Source organism: Pelodiscus sinensis, chromosome 6, assembly GCF_049634645.1.
Source record: "Pelodiscus sinensis isolate JC-2024 chromosome 6, ASM4963464v1, whole genome shotgun sequence".
Taxonomy (NCBI): domain Eukaryota; kingdom Metazoa; phylum Chordata; order Testudines; family Trionychidae; genus Pelodiscus; species Pelodiscus sinensis.
The window spans coordinates 22,331,695-22,354,119 of record NC_134716.1 but is presented as its reverse complement, the minus strand read 5'-3'; the positions used below and the strand labels follow the sequence as shown (position 1 = coordinate 22,354,119).

General features: G+C 46.4%; 1 protein-coding gene across 1 annotated transcript in view; it reads left to right on the top strand.

The window, feature by feature from the left end:
• The first annotated feature begins 465 nt into the window (after positions 1-465).
• The window catches only part of SNAPC3 (small nuclear RNA activating complex polypeptide 3), a 28,026-nt gene continuing 6,066 nt past the window's right edge, over positions 466-22,425 (top strand). Inside the window, exons 1-6 of the mRNA XM_006117825.4 lie at positions 466-736; positions 14,826-14,903; positions 17,696-17,780; positions 19,123-19,227; positions 19,820-19,969; positions 22,334-22,416. Of these exons, the coding sequence (XP_006117887.2) occupies positions 510-736; positions 14,826-14,903; positions 17,696-17,780; positions 19,123-19,227; positions 19,820-19,969; positions 22,334-22,416 (728 nt within the window). The 5' untranslated portion in view covers positions 466-509. The remainder of the gene's footprint in view (positions 737-14,825; positions 14,904-17,695; positions 17,781-19,122; positions 19,228-19,819; positions 19,970-22,333; positions 22,417-22,425) is intronic.

Below are 22,425 nucleotides of genomic sequence, written 5' to 3'. Positions count from 1 at the left end.
TATCAAAACACGCTGCTAACAAATGCCTTGGATTAAAGGCACTTTAATAGAGTAAAGCTATTTTTCCAGTAATTGTTTTCTTTAAAAATATTCACATATGTAGCATTGTCTTGACATCCCACACCATGACATAGGAGAGTCACCTGCTATCATCATTTTGTTTATATGGTGAATCTGCAATTAGAGCTGTGCTAATTTTTCATGTTTTTATTAGACAATCAAAAAACCTTTTAAAAATAAATAAATATCAAGTAGTAAAAAAGAAGCTAGTTTCTTAGCAGGCTATTTCATTGTCACAAAGGTTTGGGCCACTTTGGGCCTGAACACAGTGCTCTAACAGCTAGCGCTGCCGTGCGCACAATGCGATAGGGTGCAAGGAAACCACCACGTTGGATTTCTGCCTGGGAACTGAGCCTCTTAATTGCAGAAAAGAGACAGGCGGATGGGAAACTACAAATCCCAGCATGCAGCGGGCCCTCGGGCCGCTGACCTCCCCGTGTGCTGTAGACATGGCTGGAAGCAGTGAGAGCGCTAGCAGCAAGGTGCCGGAATATGAGGTGCCCGATTTGCACACTCGCGTGTTTCACGTGGGCTCCTTGGGCGCGCTCTGGAAGGAGACCCTGCAAAGGGCGGACCTGGCTTTGCAGGAGCCGGTGGCGGAGGACGGGGCTGCTGCCGTGGCCGAGGATTTGGGCTGCCCGCTGGAGACAGCCGCAGAGCTTGGGGCTGTGTGCAGGTAACTGCAAGTGGGGACAAAAATCTTGCCCCCCCCCCTCCTTTCTTGTGCGGCTTCCACTAGGGAAAGCAACAGCCTGTGTTGAGCCAGGACTAAGCCAGGCAGCTGGTCAGCCTGCTAAAAAATGTACTGGCGAGGGAGGTGGGAGGGAAATGCTTGAATCTATAACGTTGTTTCTCAATTGGTGCTCCAAGGAACCAGCACTCCCCTGGCCCCTCTGAAAGAGAGAGTGCCAGCCAAGCAGCTTCTTAAAGAAGCAGCACACTTGTTTCCCTTCCTGGAGATGCAGAGGCACAGTGAGGCGAGGGCAGAGGGGAACAGTTGCTCCCAGCCGGCACACTAGGGGGGTGCCAGACAGAGGTGACCCACAGCGGGAAGGGATGCACTGCCAGCATCCCCTGAGTCCGTTAGACAGGAGGTAGCAAATTCAGGAGGTAGCAAATTGAGAGATTTTTTCCACCAAAAAACCCCAGTCCCTCTGAATTTGTGACCCATGGACCAGGAGCAAAAGGCCCCCGCCCAAGGCAAAACACCAGCATCCCCTGAGTCCGTTAGACAGGAGGTAGCAAATTGAGAGATTTTTCTACCAAAAAACACAGTTTCTCTGAATTTGCAACCAGCCAGCAACGGTAGCAATTCCTGAGCAGTTGTACCAAATGTCATGTATGTATGACAGAAACTGTGACGGTCACAAAAACGGAGAGGTTTCACTTTTTGCCTATACACCGGCGCGCGCTGCCTGAACCGCTGGGGCTGTGGCACCCGGTCACTTAGTTCCGCTGCCTTTCTGCGTAGTATGGAGGTCAGGAGACCCGGGTCTGTGCAGCTCCAACTGTGCAGGCAGCGCTCTCTGCCCTGGGGCTCCCCAAACTCCCCTTCCCTGCAGGACGCATCGGGGAAGTAAGTTGCTGGAGTGCAAAAGTCCCTGCTGTTCAGGCAGCGCGCACGCCAGCTGTTTGGGGAGGGGGAGTGCAGTTGCACACTTCCTGGAACCCAGAGGTGCTGCAGGATTGCCAGGTACTGGTCCCAGCTGCCTGCATCCCTTGCCCAGACCCCCCACGAGTACTCTGTCCCCTGCCACCACCAGCGCTGTCCCCAGCACCCAGTAGTACCCTGTCCCCAGCACCCTGCCATCCACCCTAGCACCCAGCACCCTACCACTCACCCCAGGACCCTGTCCCTGGCCCCACTCACCCCAGCATACAGCAGCACCCTGTCCCCAACCCCAGCACCCTGCCATCCACCCTCACACCCAGCACCACTCTGTCTCTGGCCCCAGCACCCTACCACCCACCGCAGCACCCAGCACCACTCTGTTCCTTGTCCCAGCACCCTGCCACCCACTCCAGTGCCCAGCAGGACCATATCCCTGACTCCAGCATCCTGCCCCAGCACCCTGCCACCTGTGCCAGCATCCTGCCACCCAGCAGCACCCTCTCCCTGGCCCCAGCACTCACTAGCACCCTGTCCCCTCCAGCACAGTTTGGACCTCATTAATGAGGCTTGGGGGGGGAGGGTTTTTTTTGCATCTCACTTGTATAGCCCCAATTGACTTTTCTGTGGGTCAGTGACTCTTGACTCAAAACAGGTTCCCCGCCCCTCTCATAAATAAAGACAATGCTAAAACCTTTTGAGATTGCCATAATATTTTATTTAAAAATGAAGCCTGGCCAGCATGCCCCCAATTGGGGCCAGATCCCCATCTCACTGCAGCATCATCATATCCTGCACCACCTGACCCCAAGTCTGAGCCTGGCATACACTGGAACCCCCTGTCCTGAACCTCTTACATCCCCAAACTCCTGCATCTCCACATCCTCAGTCTTCTGCCACAACACTCCTGCACCATTCACACATCACATCTGTGTCCTGAGCCCATCATACTCCCAGCCTCCTTGCCCTGAGCCTCTCACATATCCAACCCAAACTCCTGCACCCTCACATCCACAAGCCTGTGATTTGCTCGGCACACCAACCTTCCACCTGATCCCAACACTGCCCAGCCTGGAGCCCCTTCCCCAAGCCAGCCCCTTTTCCTGTATCCAAATTCCCTCCCAGAACTTGCACTTCTCACCCCTTCCCACATCCAAATCCCTCATTCCCACCCCAGAGCCTGCACCTCTTGTCTCAACTCACTGAGAGTGTATACGAGCTGGGGATAACAAGTGATGGAGAGAAGAGAAACAGAGAGGATGGGGCCTCAAAGGGGTGGGATTTTGGGTAAGGAATGTGATTTTTTTTTTCCTTACCCATTGGTGGGTTCTGCTTTTTTTTTTTTTTTTTTTTTTTTTTTTTTTTTTTGGCTTGACAAACCTAGGGGTTCCTTGAAATTCTGAAAAGCTGAAAAGGCCAAATAAAATTGGGAAACACTGATTAACTTATAAGATTTTGTTTATCGGTTAATCAACTACACTATTACATCCCTAGTTTTAATAATAACTGCCTATATAGCTAGGGCTCTATTTACTATAAAATGTCATTTAAAAAATTTCTCTAATGGATAGTACAGTAGTGGCAAAAGTTTTCTTTACCTTAGCCTGCCTTGTATTCTGCATGGGTTATTTTTGCCAGGGGCTGGCAATAAGCACCAGCAACACAGCTGACTGACCCTTTGGGGCCTCTCCACAGACTTTCAGTGTGGGTGTGAGGGACAACAGTCTTACTTTCCTGCCTCCACTGCTAAGACTGGAATCGTGTAGTAAGCTAATTTTGCTTTGCCCCTTTGGGAATCTCACACCTGCTTGCAGACCAATACAGTATATGGTAAGGCTGGGCCCTGATATCAGAGGAGAGAGTTGTTCAATGGTTAAAGCAACAGACTGGGTCCTGGCTCTGAGAGAGGGCTCAGGGCTGGAATTTGGGGTGCGCAAGGAGGTAAGGGTACACAAGAGGGTGTGGGTGCTGGCCTGTGGTCAGGAGGCAGGGATGGGATTTGGGGTGCTGGTTATGGGAGGAGGCTGAGGATTGGTGTGCGGCATTCCACTGGGCAGCACTTACCACCAGTGGCTCCCAGCAGGCGGCTCGGTGAGGCTCCCATTGGCCGGAAACGAGGAACTGCAGCCTGTGGGAGCTGAGTGGGTGGTGCTAGCAGAGAGGGGCAACATGCCTGGCTCCCCACCCCATGGGCTCTCTCCCTGCCCCACGCCCATGGGGTGGGGAGCCAGGGTTTGCATGTTGCCCCTCTCTGCTAGCACCACCCACTCAGCTCCCACAGGCTGCAATTCCTCGTTTCCGGCCAATGGGAGCTGCAAGGGGGGCGGTGCTTGTAGGGAGGAGTGGCCCTAGGAGCACAGGCATGCAGGGAGTCTATTTTAGCAGCAGTACTACACCACCACCAGAGACTGTTGTTGATTGGTTGATCGTATAATCCAGGGCTACTCAACTTTGGAAGCCCCAGGGGCCACAATGATACTCACAGCACATCCCGAGGGCTGCAGCTTAGGGGTGGTTGCAGATCCACCAAAATATATATGCAAATAGCTTCTTTCACACTGATGGGCATGAATACAAAGATTAAGGCAAGACTACACAACACATAGGCCCCATTTAAGTCAGTTCTGCTGATAATTACAGTAAAACTCCAGTTGTCCACCATCCAGTGGTCCGGCACTCCCGATAGTCTGCCACCAACCAGAATCCGGAAGTGCTTCGGCCAGCCGGACAATTGGAGCTGCTGTGAGCCCCATGGGCACTCATGGTGGGAAAGGAAGGGGAGAAGAGGGGAAGGGGATTATACCCCTGTGACGGGTCTGCCGGAACCTGCACTGTGACAGGCTGGGGGGTGGGTAGGAAAGGGCGTTGCGAGGGACGAACCTTCCGCCGTTTTGCAGGAAGGTGGGGGAAGCCCCGCGCTGCCGCCGAGAGTTTCCGGGAGGGGAGTGGGCTTCCCACCCCCCAGACTGCAGTAGTTATTTCAGAGCAGGGGGGTGAGGAGCGTGCTGCAGGACCAACCCGGCAGCACCCCAGCTGCTCTGCTCTGCAGCTTCCCTAAGTCCTGCTGCTTGTCAGTTTCGACAGTGGCGGACTTGGGGAAGTGGCGCGGAGCAGAGCAGCTGGGGTGCTGCCGGGTGCCGAGCAGGGGGTGAGGGGTGGCGCTGCTGTTTTGAACCGGACAGTCTGGTATTTGAGGGTTCTGTCCATGTCCGGTATTTTCTAATTAGGCAAGTTTTATTATTATTAGGAGTATCACTACGTAGTTGCAAACTTCCTGGCTGGTAGACATGCTTACGCTGTGTGAGGGTGTCTACCAGCCAGGCAGTATGCAACTATGCGGGTGGGGGCGGGGCCGGGACCGTGTGCAGGATGGGCAGCACCCTGGGATCTGTATGCGCCGGGGTCAGTCTAGCTCCGCACTAGCCGATTTCTCCCCCCCTTTCCTCCCTGCTCTTTTTCCCCCCGCCCCCGGCCAGCCCTGCTCCCACCAACTCCCTCCCAGCCAGCTCTGCTTCCCGTCAGCCGGTTCCCCCTCCCCCATCTCCCCTGGCCAGCCCTGTTGCCCCCAACACCCTCCCCGTCAGGCCAGCCCTGCTTTGGGCTGGCCAGTTCTCATGCCCCCTTCTCTTCCTGATCTCCCCCGTCCAGCTCCGCTGCCTCCCTCCCCCTGCCAACCCTGTTTCCCACCAGTCGGTAGTTTTCCCCCTCTCCCCCCCTCCCCGATCTCCCCCAGCCAGCCCCGCTGCCCCCAACTCCCCACTTCCCCCCGGCCAGCCCCGCTGCCCTCCCATCTGATCCTCTCCCCCCTCCCGTGAGATCAAGTGTGTGTGTGTGTGTGTGTGTGTGTGTTTAAGCCATCTGGTAACCCTACAGCTAATCCATGTTGGCCTATTTAGGCTCATGAGGTTTTGGATGTGGCGCGGTGTAGATTTCTGGGCTGGAACCTAGGCTGTAGGATCCTCCCAACACACAAGGTCTTGAGCCCGGATTGCAGCCTTTGCGTGAAGATTTACACAGCAATGCAACAGCTGTGCTGCAAGCGTGAATTGATGGGCACAGGGCCAGCTGTGAATTTTTTTTCTTTCTTGTGTAGATCTATTCTGTGTCTCAGCTGTGTGCTAGGTGGCACTGTGCTGCTAGAATTGTAATCTTCTGGATGAGACATACAGTGAAAGTCTTGACCACTTGCCGTTAAATTTCACACAAGTAAAGTGTCCTGCCCAAATTCCAATTTGCCATGTTCTGCCTATCTCACATATTCTGTGTAGTTTCAACTGCACACAGTATTCTACACTTCCTGCCTTAACTAAATGATGTATCTTTGTGCTGTCAAATAGATTTTGTTTTTCATCCCAGAAGGGCTTCACTATAGTTGCTGCTGAAAGTCGTTACTGTATATATTTTATAATGTGCTTTGGGAGCTGTCAAAATGAGAAGTAATTGTGATGGAAGGCCTGTTGTCTTTCAGCATGCATTTCATCACAAGGGAAATTGATAAATCCTTGCAACTTCTCTGACCGCTAAAAAAGATAGATCGTGGCTTCATACTAGATTATCCTAACTCTCGAGTGACAGCCAAGAGTAGTGGATGTACAAATTCTGACCAGTAAGAAATATATACAGCAAGGGCATCATTTCGGGAGAGTGGGCGGTGGGGAGTGTGTATTAGAGACGTAAACGACTAGTCGACTACTCGATAAACATATGCTTATCGGGTAGTTGAGTAGTGATATGAATAGTTGCTTCCCCCCTTGCTGTGTCTATCTGAGAGAGGCAGCAAGGAGAGAGGAGCAGGAGTTGGTGGAGGGGGGAGCCAGCTTAAAAGCTGGTTCCCACCAGCATCATCTCTGTGGGGGAGGCAGAGGAGTAGAGGGGGACCAGTTGCAAGATGGGAATCAGCTGATTCCTGGCTCACACCTGGTCCCAGACGCTGTTAGGGATGTAAGCGACTAGTTGACTACCTGATGAGCATAAGTCACTCAACTAGTCACTTCTCTCCTCCCCCAGCAGCTCTTAATACATTTAAAAGGCAGAGCCACAGCGGGGTTAGCTCCTGGTCTGTAGTTTTCCCCCCTTATCGACTAAACAAGTAGTCAATGGAAATTCCATTGACCACTCGATTAGCTGATTAAATGCAATTTAATATCCGTAGGGCATACCGGGATGTGGCTTGCTTTTCTTCCCTCCATCAGAGGCATGCACGGAATCCAGGTATTTTCTCCTCACTCCCTGATAGGGGAACAGGAAGAAAAGCAAGCCAGGTCAGGAGTTGAAGATGGGAAAGCTACGGGTAAGGGTAGGATGATGATTCTTGTGTTGGTGACAAAAACTATGCTGTGTGCTCTGGACAATACATCTCCATACACTCTTAGGTAAAATTGTTTTTGTGACCTCACCCCTGGTGTGGTAATGAACTCTGATAACTGGAACTTGACAAAGAGGTTAGGTGAGGGATAGAGTCATTTTCTCTGCAAGTTGGGGAGAATCTGTGAAGTTGACCAAGGAATGGGCGGTAGGGACACTTGATATCTAGAGGTGATATTTTATTTTCTTTTTCTGGGCTTTACAGAATATTGAGTTGAGATGTGTTATTCAAATACTTCTGTTTTAGTATTTTCTATGCTTGTTTGTAATAAGTCTTCAATGTAAGAAGAAAATAGTTAAGAATACTGCTGTTGTCCTGAGTAATTTCATGCAGAATGCTCCAAAGTAAGAATCCCCAACCTACCCAGGTTGCACTAAAGGGTGAAGAGTTGGGAAGTCTGACCCCCTTCTTCCTCCTCCCCAAGTTCATGGTCTTAGTCAAATGAGGTGTAGCTTAGTATCCTTCCCCATTAAATTTACTGCAGCCTGTGCACACAGGGGAGAAGCCAGTTCCAGAATGAGAAGGGAGTTGGTGGGGGTGTCTCTGCTACTTACATATAAAATATTTTGCCTTTAAAATATTGGTGGCAAAAAGTTCTATGGGTTTTCAAATCCCTTCAATTACTATTACCTGTGATTTTTAATTTTTCAGCATCCTTCAGTTTCCCTTATTTTCCCCTGCATCTTCTGTGTGCTTGAGTTTTCCTCCTGCAGATTTTCGTTTTCCTCTGCAGTGTTGCTCCCCCTCCATTGTTAAAAAACAGCACTTCCTTCGATTTGTCTTCTGTTCTGCAGAGAGCTGTGAACTCTAATGCCTTCCAGGAGAAAGGCAGCAGCTATCTAGGGGAGAGACAAGTCACCTGATAGCAGCCTATTGGTGCTGCAGTGGAAGGAAAGCTGGTATGCATACACCGGAATAATCTGGCACTGCTGCAAACTGGCTCCCTAATCTCTCATGATGTTCTCCTCTTCAAACTAAACAGCCCTTTTTTTCTGAATCTCGTCTCATACAGGCTTTCCCTACTCCTTAGTGGCTCTGATGACTTTCAATTCTTTCCTTTATTTTTTGCCCCTCTTTCTGTGAGATAAGGTGACAATATGAATACATTTTTCTGTCTATATTAGAGAGAGGCCACAGGCCAAACTCATTCTTATTGTAACCCTGACTTCACAGCACTTGAAGCAAATGCAACCTGGATGTAATCATTTTCGGTTTTATCTGCAACTACTATTCTCATAAATGAAGCAGTGATTTCTATGAAAAAGTAAATTCATGCCCCATTATACTTGTGGGTGGGTGAAAGACAGAGAAACTTCTCCCTCACACCCTTTAAATAGCTATGAAAAAGATAACAGAAGCATTCTGTTTATAATGGGTGAAGGATCTTCATACAAAAGAATTCATAGGACATCTATATTTTCCATAGTTAAATCCTGTTAACTATACATTAAAACACTGTTAAAATACATTAAGTGGTCAAATGTTTATTCCTGACAATCTACCTCATCAAATTACCTGACATTAGGAAACAATGGAATAATATTTAACTTAGTGCATATTCTTGTATCTTATGCTTCTATTAAAGTTCTTAAAAAATCTACCAAAGCAGACAAATTGGGACATTGTCTGGCTTTGTTTTAGATGTCAGAGGTAACATTCACTTGCCTTCCTACAAATTTTATCAGGTTATATATGGAACTGATTTTTTATAGATCCCTCAGTTTCTCCTGAATTATAAATTAACTCATATAAAAAGCTATACTTATCTTACAGATGTCATGAGCAATTATTGTTTTGCTTAGCTAACCTGTACTCCAGTGGCTATGTTCAAGTCTCTTAGCACTTCTAAGCGCTAAGGGATCAATTCATTAATTTAGAGATTAAATAGGTAATGTTGGTCAAGTGCTTTGGAGACGGAAAGTACTAAGCTTTATTATTCTAGTTCACCTGCTGAATTATTCATTGTGTACATGTACAGCAGGCTTAGAATACAAGATCAGAGTGGATTTTAGCTAGGTCAGGAGAGGCGAGGTTGCAGGTGCCTTATTTCAATGCAGCCCTAATTCACCTTCTTGTTTTATTAGCAGGTATAGTTGTAAGTATCTCCAGGAGTGTGTTATAAAGCTGTGTTAAGCTCATATTAGTGTCTTAAAGTGTTAGTATTTATTGTCATTAGTATTACCCTCTCAGAGGTGATAAAAGTACTGCCCTCAGGAAAAAGAAATGTAGCATAAAGGGTAATATATCTGATTGCAGGAAGTAAATCAGATAAAATGTTCTAAATAACTTAGAAATTTATCAAGCAAAGTTTGCTTCTGTGGCTTTCCAATGTACGGAAGGTCACAATGAAGAGATGGTCTTTTATTTCCAGGGACCACAAGTCCAAGTTTGTACAAGTTTATTCAGCTTTTTATCCCTGCTATTAGTTTTACAGCTGGAAAGCATCTTTCCAGAAGAGAGCAATTGAATTGCTGTCACAGATCTAATCAAATGCTTCCTCTTGGGCACTTGAACTGCTGAGAGTGGATCCAGCCACTGAATCACTGGGTGCTTTAAGACTCCAGCATCTGAACAGAGCCCAGGCACTAACTCTGTCCTTGGGCACAATCCTTTGTTCAGAGCTGGATACTGAATCCCAGAAAGCTTAAACACACGGTCTCTCAGAACTCCAAGACTGTGTCTAGACTGGCCAGTTTTTCCGGAAAATCAGCCGCTTTTCCGGAAAAACTTGCCAGCTGTCTACACTGGCCACTTGAATTTCCGCAAAAGCACTGACGATCTCATGTAAGATTGTCAGTGTTCTTGCGGAAATACTATGCTGCTCCCGTTCGGGCAAAAGTCCTTTTGTGCAAAAGGGCCAGTGTAGACAGCTCAGATTTGTTTTCCGCAAAAAAGCCCCGATTGCCATTTTCGCGATTGGGGCACTTTTGCGGAAAACAAATCTGAGCTGTCTACACTGGCCCTTTTGCACAAAAGGACTTTTGCCCGAACGGGAGCAGCATAGTATTTCCGCAAGAACACTGACAATCGGGGCTTTTTTGCGGAAAAGCGCGTCTAGATTGGCACGGATGCTTTTCCGCAGAAAGTGCTATTGCAGAAAAGCATCCATGCCAATCTAGACGCTCTGTTCCGAAAATGCTTTTAACGGAAAACTTTTCCGTTAAAAGTAGTTCTGGAAAATCATGCCAGTCTAGACACAGCCCAACTGAGTGGGTATTCTGGGTCCTCACACTGACTCTTCCAGGCCATGCAGAGTCCTTTCTGCTGCAGTGCATGACTTGCCTTTCCAGTTAGAGAGCCTCTCCAGCCAGCTGTTCCCTGACCCTAGCTGGTCTGTCCTTCCTCTTTCCAGAATCCTGCTCCAATCCTACCTATCAACAAGTCTTTCTCATATGTACCAACCACAACATCTGATTCCTTTGTTTTCTTTCTGGTGATTTCCTCCCTCCCTGCCTCCTGCACACGACTCCTAGGGATGTGAAAGTTAACCGGCAAACATCACCCTAAATGAGACTGTCTTCCCCAAGGGACATATCTATGTTCTCCATGGTGTGGACATGGAGTCCCTATCCAGGATTCCATCCAGTTCTTTATACAAATGGCATATTGCAGGTGTGGCACCAGACTGGCTGTTTGCTTCTTTTGCCTTCTGGTGCGCCCCCTGAGTTCCTTTATTTTTGCCCTGCATTGTAGGGTTTCTCGCTTACACTCCTTCTCACAAAGGGCTTGAGAAATGTGACCATAGATATTCCATTTCCTGTGGGTCACTCGTTCCTGTGATTGTACCATTCTTCACCACATAAACTGATAAGATCCAAAAGCTCTGCACTGTTCTAAGCAGAAGAGTGTCTTGAGCAATAGCCACTCATATTTCCCTGAGAAGATGCCATGAGGACCACTACACAATGAGCCAGACACCAGGAAATGGATTTTTAAATTTCCTGGGGTTTGCAGATGGGAAGAGTGCATCTGTTGTGTTCATGAGGGATATAGTAGTGTAGTCCGATGTAACCGATAAGCAAAAGTTTATAGGGTAATGCTATAGACTACATGCATTCCCCGCTCCCCCCCTATCGCCAGTACATTTTTAGCAGGCTGGCCAGCAGCCCAGCTCAACCTTGCCTTGTGCCGGGCCTGGGACCTGCCCCTGCTGTAGTGCTGTACTAGGAGCCAGGCGGGCAAGCAGTCTGGCTCTGTTTTGGCTCGTGCTGGGTCTGGGAGATCAGTGCCCTTCCTCCCCCCTGGACAGGCGCTGCTGCCTCTGATACAGAGGCAGCAGCTTGGGGTGACAGGCAGCCGGTACATGAGGGGAGCTGGTTTTTAAACTGGCTCCCTTCCCAGACAAGCTCCTGCCATACAGAGGCGGCAGGGCGCCTCTCAGGAGTGGGGCTGGAGCGCACGGCTGCTGGCCCTCCCCTCGGGGACTGTAGAATAGTCAAGTAACCGATAAAAATTCATGAGGTTAATTGACTATTCAGTTAACTGATATTTAACATCCCTGCTGTTGACGTGGCTGCAGAGCAGCAGTGCTGACCAGACTGGCTGATTGGGCATGACGGGAAATATGCTGGAGATCAATAAACTCAACCAAAAAGATTACTGTAATTGTTGACAGTAAAGGGTGGGGGGACAGAAGTGTCATGTGGAGGTAGAAGTTTTTTGTCACCAAAACTGGGCATTTGTCGTGACATTTGTCATGTCACAATGTGAACGCTCTCTGGGTTTTGTTGCCAAAAAGTGTGGACAAGAGCCTAAAAACAAAAGCTTCACCCCTTTTGAAAATGAGCATCCCTGATTTTCTTATATTATGATGTTTCTGTGTCAGGATCCTTTTGCTTTTCTTTAAAACCTTTTTCCTATATTGGCTTACATAACTGTTCTGTCCTGGTTCTCCTCTTACCTCTTCAATTGCTCTATTACTGTGTCCTTCAGAGGAATGTCCTCATCTGCCCACCTTTCAGCTTCCTGGAGGGGAGAAAGGGGGTGAAGGTGAAAGAGCTTGGAAGGAATTCAGGTGTTCTCTCCTGTTTTTTTTAAGGGTGAAATAACTTGGGTTTTTTGGGTTTTTTTTCCCTCTCCTCTCTGAACCAGTGCATCTGTGACTCTGGGGAGCTTTTTTTGTAAGCAGAGCCTATAAAGGCAAGGTATTTAATGTCTGTGTGGGCCCCCACCTTCTGCACTTGGAGTGCCATTGTGGGGAAACATCACTGACAGTGTCCAACTTCACGTTCTGACTAACACTACTCCGATGCTTCTTACACTTGCCACCTTTACTTTTAACATCACTTGCACTTCCTTTAGGCATGTGGAAGGATTGCACAAGATAACACAATACTGTACAGTATCAGTCACAAATGTACTGTAAAGAATGATGCGGCAGGCACGCATTTCTTGTCAGAACATGACTGCACACAACAAAGACAGAGCTTCAACGCTTAGCGCGAGTTGCTACAGTGCACAATGTTCCTCTGCGTCTGCACAGTGCACGAGTTGGCCATTTTCTTTGATTTGCGTTCAGGCAGCTGACTTTCATTTGAGCAAATTTTTCTATCTGAGCGACGTAAGATAGGAGAATGGGAGGACTTCTAACAAAACAGTTCCTAAATTCATCCACTACGTTTTTGCCGAACCGACGTATACCGGTGCGACTTATAGCGTTGGGCAGCCTGTATTTACATGTCAAACTGCAGAGCCATAGGTATTCGTCGAGTCTTTTTGACAGTTGCATTTACACACTGCCCACTAATCCACTTCCCTGCAGAGATATCTAACATCCCAAACCCCTGAGCAGCTTCAAAACAGGTGCCATTTAAAATATCCTGTCACATAAATTGCTCCTTTTCCCCCCACAAACAGAACCAGACCAAGAGAAGCAACAGTCCATCCTAGACCTGCGACAGGTTATTTATTATATGTATTACCGTAGCATCTAGGAACCCTAGTCACAGCTCAAGACACCATTGTGCTAGGCACTGGATGAGTGCAGAACCAAGGGAGACCTGTCACAATCTAAAATGTAAGACAACAGCTGGACACAGGGGGCTCGTCTACACTGGCCCCTTTTCCGGAAGGGGCATGTTAATTTCAGCTATTGTAGTAGGGAAATCCGCGGGGGATTTAAATATCCCCCGCGGCATTTAAATAAAAATGTCCGCCGCTTTTTTCCGGCTTTTAGAAAAGCCGGAAAAGAGCGTCTACACTGGCCCCGATCCTCCGGAAAAAGCGCCCTTTTCCGGAGGCTCTTATTCCTACTTCAAAGCCGGAAAAAGCCTTCTAAAAGCCGGAAAAAAGCGGCGGACATTTTTATTTAAATGCCGCGGGGGATATTTAAATCCCCCGCGGATTTCCCTACTACGATAGCTGAAATTAACATGCCCCTTCCGGAAAAGGGGCCAGTGTAGACGTAGCCAGGCAGATGGGGGAAGCTCAAGTTAATATTGGTCAGCGTAATAGGCAGTGGTCTCAGAGCATCAGCAGCCTAACGAATGCACAGGTGCTGGAACGAGGGGCATGGGGGCTGCTGCAGCATCCCAGACTTGAAGTGGTTTCCATCATACGCAGGGTTTACGGTTTGGTTCAGTGGCTCTCAGCACCCCCATTGTACAAGTTGTTCCAGCCCCCCTGAACAAAGTGTCTTGTGTTGCAGCAAAGATGAGTTTTAAGGAGGGATCTGAAGTGGGATAAGGTAGCTCTTCAGATGTTTATAGGAAATGCTTCTCTGATGGGATCTCCAGAGTTCAGCATGGGGCTTTGGGACCACTGTGCCCCCTTTTAACTAGGAAGTTGCCTGCCCCTCCCTCCACTTTGATAGAGGCAGCAGCGGGGTGTGTGTGTGTGTGTGGCGGGGATCGGGGAGGGGGAGCAAGTGGAACTGCAGAGGTGGTGCTGGAGGGAACCAGCTTTTTAGCTGGCTCCTCCCTCTCTCCCCAGCGCTGGCTCCCATTCCCCAAGGGCAGCAAGGCAGAGGGAAGCGAGTAGTCGAGTACTTGACTACTGGCTTACATCCCTACTCCTAAGAAGATGGGGCCTTGGGGGGAGGGGGGAGGTGCTTGTTTGAAAATGTAACAAGTGAGCAATGGAGGCCGACGCCATAGGCCAACTGGACACAGCCATCAACAGGTCATAGTGAATGTGACAGGACAGCTAAGGTGGAGATGGGCCACAAATGGTCTTCAAAGACTCCCAGTGAGCAGAGGGCAGCCCCTGTCTGTGGAGGGGCTCAGTGTGGAGCTGGGACCCCTCGTGGTCAGGGACTGATGCCTGTGCAGCCTGTGTTCACCTGGGCTGCTGCAGACAGGGGCTGCTGGACCTGGTGCGAGCCGGGACTGAGCAAGCCAACCTCCGTCCCGGCTCGTGCCGGGTCAGGGAGCTACCCCCGCTGCGGCTCTGCATTTTAAATGTAGTAATAGCCACCCAGCTATTTAAAATACAGAGCCACACGCGGGGGTAGCCGGGACTGATTTGGTCTTGCTCAGTCCCGGCTTACGCTGAGTTTGGGGTCTAACCCCCACCGTGGCTCTGCAGTTGAAATGTAGTAGGAGCCAGGCTGCCTGCGCACCCTGCTCCTACTACATTTAAACTGCAGAGCCACAGTGGGGATAGTTCCTGGACCCGGCAGGAGCTGGGACAGAGTGCCTCCCTTTATCAACTAATTGTGTAGTTGATACAAATTGTTATCCACCTCTTAACATCCTGTGTGTGTGTATATGAAATGAAATTTGTTTACTAGCTTAATTGATTTTTAGTTATAAAAAGAATGAAAAAACAAGTAACAATTATTCTTATTTTTAGTATTGACATGTTAAAGTCCCCGGATAAGAAAGAAGATCCAGAGATTATTTTGGAAGACAGCGACCTTGTAACTCTTCGGTATGTTGGGTTTTGGTATCCTTATGAGCTAGATAAGATCAGTTATTTAATTGCTGTAGTACATAAAGTGTATGTCTTTCAGGCAATATTGCAACTGCTGGGCAGTTTCTAGTAATACATTAAAGATCTGGAAACTATCTTAGGGAGCATAAGTTGTACCAACCCACTACTTTATGGTCTTTTTTTTTTTTTTAATGGGCTTTCAAGAATTTTGGAACAAAAAGAGAAATTTTTTGTGTGCGCCATCTTCAGTGGAGGATCTGATTTAAATAAAGATGGTCAGTTATAATACACAAGATTTTGATATGGCTCTAACACCAGATGCTTTTGGACTGACTTATAGAGAGTAAGAGAGTATAAGGCCAGAAGGGACCACCAAATTATTTAGACTAACCTCCTGCACGTCACAGGCCTCTGCTCCACCCAGTTCTCTCTCACTAACCCTAACAGCCATAGTCCGAAATAGTATGGCCGTTAGGTGAATGAATTGTGTGACACAGACAGAGCGCAGGCGGGACTGAGATGCGACAATGCCTGAGGCGAGGACATGTGGTGAGACATTCCCACGTGACCCTGGCAAGAGAGCCACTTCCTATGCTAAAGAGAGGGGCAAAAACCCTCAAGTTCTTAAGCCTGGGCACGTGAACAAGAACCCGCCACTACTGATGCACCAAAGAGAGAAAATCCTCAGTACACTGGTGGCTTATTCCCTTCCTGCCCCTTGCAGGTGACCAGCTGATGCCCTGAAGCATGAGATTTTTAGGAATAGCTGGCATGAAACAGAAAGGACCCTCAGAGAACAGGAAGCTAAAATGAAGTGTAAAATGGACCAGACACAAAGTTAGAAGAGAGGTTGTCCCAAAGAGTGTGAGGTGGCATGCTAGTCCCTGGTGATGGGTGGTTATATTGCTGTGTCCAAAGAAGCTACCCTCCAGATTTTAATGAGATCACAACACTGAGCCATAAATTGCTAAAATAACTAAAGTGTTAGTGACAAACCCAGCTTTTTAAATCTTGGTTAAATTATCCCACTCTTGGCTAATATAAGCCTTGATTCATTGGCAGTACTTGACATTCTGTTTACCTTGTATAGAAAAAGAAAATGTGATTTATAGATAGAATTAGTGTGGAGGGGTTGCTATTGAAATAACACATCTGGAAAAGCCTGCAGGTAAATAGATATGCACGTGTAACACAAATTGTTAATATTTAACTGTATGAATACATACATTTAATATTGTTATGGGTTGAGTTAAACCCTCCTTGAGATTGGATATGAACACACCCTTTAATTAACACAGTTGAAAGAATTAGTTAATTGTGAGTCCATTATGTAAAACAAAAGGAGGTTATAAACCTACCCAGGAACTCTGGACTGACTGGACAAAGGAATTTTACTGTGAGGTGTCTGAGTGAAGGCATAAGACACATATCTGAGGAGTCCCTGAGGGGCAGAGGTTAAAAACAAGAAAGTTAGCCAGCAGCCTGTAACACAGTGTGGCGTAGAAAAAGCTAGTGAGAGCTTTGGGGTCTGGTGTTGAGTCTGCTGTAGGCTAAGAAACTGCTCCATTTGTTCTTGGATCCTTCTGAGTTCAGAGACCCACGGTTTCATACATGTGTGGGAAATAAACAGGATTGCATCAAAGAAATACCCCCCATGTTCTATCACTTTTTTCTTTCAATGGAACATCGCAGGGTTCCAGTATTTTGTGTGGATCAAAAAGGGGCAATGGTGTTATGCCATACCTGAGATTTGTAGTTTCTTCTAGGAAGGGATTTACAGTATGCTTTGAAAGGAATTTCCTTATCCTTTTTAATTTTACACTTGACTTTATAGTGTTGTTTAAACTAGACTGAATAGAAGTAGTTTGGATTTGAGACAGAGAGAGAGACAGAGAGAGAGACAGAGAGAGAGACAGAGACTGACTCCTTGTAATTAGGGCACCCATTCGTCCCTCGGCTCCAGTCATTCTTTCATGATTTATCCACAGTGGAACAATTTCAACAGGAGATAATAAGCACCTCTGCATCAGAATACTTCATAGCTCAGTGGCAAGGCATCTTAAGAGATGGGACATCCCTGTTCAAATATATTATGTTCCTCTGGCAGAGGGGTGGAAATTTGAACCTGGGTCTTTTGCATCCCAAGTGAATGTTTTAATCACTGGCCTAAAAGTTATAGGGTGAGCACAACTTCTTCTTCCTTTCAGCTGTTTTGTGTGGAATGAGGAAGGTGCCTAATTGAGTCACTGGCTCAGGAAACAGCTCCGGCATCTAAATTGCCTGACTCCCAAGTGATCCACAAATGGGAAGCCACTGCCCGGAGAAGTAGGCATCTCCATAGTCATAGAAATTTAGGTGCCTGTGTCCATGAGGCTTAGCGCACACTCCTGTTGTTAGCATCACTCTTCAGCTAGCTTCAATGGCTCTGGGCCTAGCATGCTGGCTTTTGTGAATTTCATTTGAAGGCACCTCTCTCTCTCCCCAAGTGCTCTTCTGATTTTCCAGGTGTCTGAAAACTAGGCACCATGATACTCTGCGTTGCAACTGGTAAACATTTTAAATGGGATTTTACATTTCTAGTCAAACAGGTGGTCAACTGGTCAGTTGACATTATTCAGCTGATCAGCTTGCCAAGCCTCATCTCCCTATAAGTGTTGAGTCTATTCCATTTTTTAAACCAGCATTGCAGTCTGATGTTATTTTAAACATCTGTCTAGTTGCACTAAACAGCAGGTTTTATGATGCCATTCTGCCTTGTGTCTCTCTCCTTGCCCCCTGCCCTTATCAAGAATTAGAAAGAAGGCCCTGGAGAGGCGAGAAGAAACCATAATTGTAGATCGTGCTTGCAGACAAGAAACATTTACTTACGAGATGGTAAGATTTCCCTCCCCCACCCCTTCTGCCTCTCAGGTTCTCAAGGCAATCAAACCCTGCCAAGCAAACAGCTCTCAAGAGCTTCCTTCGCTTGTGTGTGGTTGATTTGTTGGTGAAGCTAAGTATATCATTCACATTGTTGTATTATGAGTATGCAGTCAATGATTAAGATGACAGGTAGCCCACAATGCAACACGTTTGGGGCAGGAACTATCTCTCACTGTGTTAGTACAGCCCCTGACACAGTGGAGTTACAATTTTGGCTGTGGCTTCTAAGCATTGACATAATATTACTTTTAATAATAATATGGTTACTGTTTTCTATAGGAGCCCCAATATGCTGGGTGCTGTACAAACATCGGATGAAGGCATAGGCATTATAGGCAGTGCTGCAAGCTCAGGAGTCATAGAGGTTGTGACACCATCCGCATTGAAAGAACAATATTCACAGCCATTAAGGAGAGAGACTCTCATTTTAAAAAAAAAAAAAGGGGGGGGGGTGAAATTCTTGAATTTCCAAATCCTGGAAGCAATTGACTGTGGTGTTTTTCTTGCAAACATTTAGGAATTACCCCATGTGGCCCTACTGCACTTACATGCACATACCACCACCACCACCACCGCCTCCCTTTGCCTTATCCTGTGTGTGTGCTTAATGCTGTTCAGCGTACATAAGAAACAAATAACAAATTGGAGGTAATGAGTTGATACAGATATTTCCTAGAAAAAAAGCTACTCAGCAGTCTTGTGATCCAAGCTCTTTAAAAAGACACGTGCACAGCAATTGATGCTCTAATACTGCCATATCTGTAGTTTCAATAGAATTTATGGATGTAAGTAAAATGTACTAGACAGTCTGAGTTTTGTTTATATTAGTAAAACAGTGATGGAATCCAGTTAGCTCATACTTTAAGGAGTAGCATTTATCTCTGCACAGGGCTACAACAACAGCAAGCATCTCTGCTATTAAAACTAAAGAGGACTTGGTGCTTTCAGCCAGTTGGGACAACAATAGGAGATTGTTTGTTAGGGAAGGCAGAAAATTATTCTGTTATTCTGTTTGATAGCTGGGAGCTCATCTTAAGGAAAGAGCATAGCATAAAACTTTCAACTCAAATCCAGAACGTGCTAGTTTGTCCTATTGGAGGTAGTGCCTGAGGAACGAAAGAAGTCGTGCTGAGTTTTTGACTTTTTGATATTCAGATAAAGAGGCATTAAGTCATGTACATCATTAATGAGAGTCTCTTGTTTTTACAAACTCCTCCCATGTTTAGTTTCTCGAACATTGTACAATTACCAAGAGAATGCACTTGACATATGTGTTAACATTTTATCTTCCTAGGAGTCTCATGCAATTGGAAAGAGGCCGAAAGATCCAGCAGATCTAATTGAGGAAGGAGAGCTTCTCCTAACTCTGAACATCTTCTATCCTGTCATATTTCAGAAGGTTGGTATTAAATTCTCTGGGTCAGATTCTGATATATTTTCCCACCTTAAAATAGCACCTCACTCCACAGTCTCATTTGGTGTCAAAACTGAGAATTCTTAATCTTCAATTAGCTGGTAGATGCTACCACAGTTTATCTAAATTTGGGGTGTACTGTGCTAGTTACCATATAAACATACCATAAATCACACACACAGGCTGCCAGAAATTGGCTTTCTGTGATTTGAGGTGGCAGTTGTAAAAGTTGCAGTCTTTTCTTAAAGGTTTAGTAGTAACTTCATAGTTATACTGCAGATGTAAATGCTACACGTTCTGAAGTGTACTGTCTGTAGGGCTGACCCAACAATTGTACTACAGTTACTTGCTACTGTGAAAAGCTCAAAGTCTGCACTACAAATTATTTCCCTTGCTCTAAAAACTGGCTGCATCTTTACAGGAGCTGGAGAAAGCTGATGTCACCCTTTTTACGGGGACGAGTTTGACCTTGTGCGGCTGCTGTTAATGACCCAGTTAGTCATTCTGTAGAGGTATTAGTAGTAAAGGCCTTCTAGCCTTGTTGTTAATTGAAGGTTGTTCACTCTTTCTTTTGTAGCATAAAGATCACAAACCTTATCAGACAGTTCTTGTGTTGGGCTGTCAAAAACTCACTGAGCTCAGAGACTCCATTTCCTGTGTCAGCGATCTTCAGATCGGTGGTGAATTCAGCAGCCACCCTGACCACGCACCAGAGCACATTAGCAAGGTACAGTCGTCTAAACTAAAGCAGATGAGTGAGTGTGAGTGTGTGTGTGTGTGTGTGTGTGTGTGTGTGTGTGTACACGTGTGTGCTTGTTTTCTCCCCCTCCCCCCCCCTCACACACTGAAATGTAATGGTACAGTTGGATTACATTATCCTAGGAGAATCCAGCTATCATGGTACGGGGTCAAGTTTACTAGCGAGATACATATGTAATCTGAGAGAGATTTACTGACCTTTACAGAAGGATTTCTGAGATGCATGGAGAGTAGGGATAACTTTCCGGAAAAAAAAAGTCTAACTATTCTTAGTAATTAAAAATAGAACACACTGCATTTATTGTGATTTATTAAAATTAAACTCCGTGTACACAAAGTATACATATCTGTTGAATCTTATCTATCTGCTTAATTACACACGCAACATGCAGGTAAAACATTCCTAAAAGCACATCAGATTCATTTAAAGAGCTAAATCTTAAAATGTTTCTATAGAGAGTCTGGCTAACATCCCATAGCAGCCTTCTTATTTCTGTACAGAAATTTACCTTTGTAATTGGGGAGGGGGAGGAGTCTGAGAACAAACCCATCAATGCTTGAAGTTTTGAATATGGATAAAAGACTACTTTTCTCAGTCCCCACGCAACTGATTACTTTTTTGGAGAAGATGGGGGTTATCTTTTAAATCCAGGCTCAACTTCCATGGTCTAGACTTTAGTAGTTTAGCACCATCTGTGCTCTGGAGTCTCTGTGGGTGCTCTGGGGCTGGGGCGCTCATGAGGAAGAGCCTGGCCCTGCACTCAACAATTCTTTCCCCACCCACTCCAGCTCCGGGAGGGAGAGGGAAGAGCAAGGATGGGGGACACTTGGAGGAAGAGGCAAGGTGGCTGTGGAGTGCCAGGGACTGGGACTGCAGCCTCATGGCTGGCAGTGGGGCCCAAGAGCACAGCCCAGTGACCACAGGGCTCGGTGTGCTCCTTCAGGGCTGCGCTTCTGGCCCTCAGCCACAGTGCTCCATTGCCACCCTGCTTCTTCCCCTGCACGCCTCTCCCCCAGTCTCCGCTCATCAACCCTGGCCCCTCTGCTGCCGCCAGCAGAATCAGAGTGGTCGGCATTGAGCTCACTTGGTCCAGCAAGATTCCCTGGTTTAGAACCAGTCAGGCCCACAGGGTGCCGGACCAGAGAGGTGCAACCTGGCATCTATAATTTCGCTTTGGGATGCTCCTAGGGGAAATTGGCATCTGACTGACTTATACATTTGGTTCTTGCTGTTCCTTTATATATAGACATCTATGTATAGAGAGACCTTCTGCAGGCTCTTCACTAACTTTCAGCTGTGTATTTGTGAGGTTAATCTATCTACTTTTGTCTACCTTTCTGTTATTTTAAATTCCCAAGCCTATGAAAAAAAAAAAAAAGCTTTATGGCGTGACTGCATTTTCTATACATATACATCCTACTTGTTGCTCATTTTAGCCTGGCCACAAGTACAGTTTTCAATGTATTGTATAGCTCAGCTGATTGACAAAACGACACATGGATATTTGCCTGATCCGTTTTTTATTTTTTTTTGTGTTGTATGAATAGTGGATACTCATTGACTAGCTTCAGTAATTTCTACTGATGTGCAATTCTGTGAGCCCTGTTAATGTTGATATGAATGGCACAAGACACTAATTATCCTCTGTGAGGAAATTGTGTGATACAAATGGCCAGTCTGTGAGACAAATTATGTAATTAAGAGGGCATTTTCTGGGATGCTGGAACTCTCCAGAGCACCCCAAAAGGGTATGATTTGACTTTCTGAAACCGCATTTATGTCTGTCTTAGAAATGTGAGTAGCCACTGTTGCTACACAGCCACCTGTATGTGTTTTGGTGCAGGAATGCAATAGAGTTAGTGACTTGTCATCTTGAGGAACAGCAGGTCTTGTGGCACAGCCTGCTCTGACCTTGCCAGTTTTCAGCACTTGGGAGCAGAGCTAAACTCTGTAAACTATGTGATGGATATTAGAATGGGGAAATAAGTACAGATAATAGAGTAAATATATCCGCATGATTAGTTTGCTGTCAACAGAACGTCTCTGCCCTAAATTGAAATTCTGTATTGTTTGCAATATCACACATTGTAGTGAGTGACTGGTTACATTGTGACATCAACATTTAAGCTGAACTCACCTATGAAACAAATAGGGGAGGTCTAGCTGTAGTATTCTGTCCATTCTTAAGAGAACATAATGTATATATATAAAGTGCACCAGAAACAGGCTTCATTTTGCAAGATTTCTGTTGTTTTTTAGTACTAACATTCTTTTCTCTCTCTCTCTCTCTCTCTCTCTCTCTCTCTCTCTCTCTCTCTCTCTCTCTCCAAGGATCTCTACAAATCTGCGTACTTTTATTTTGAAGGTGTTTTTTACAATGATAAAAGACACTCGGAGTGCAGAGATCTGAGCAGGTATAGTAT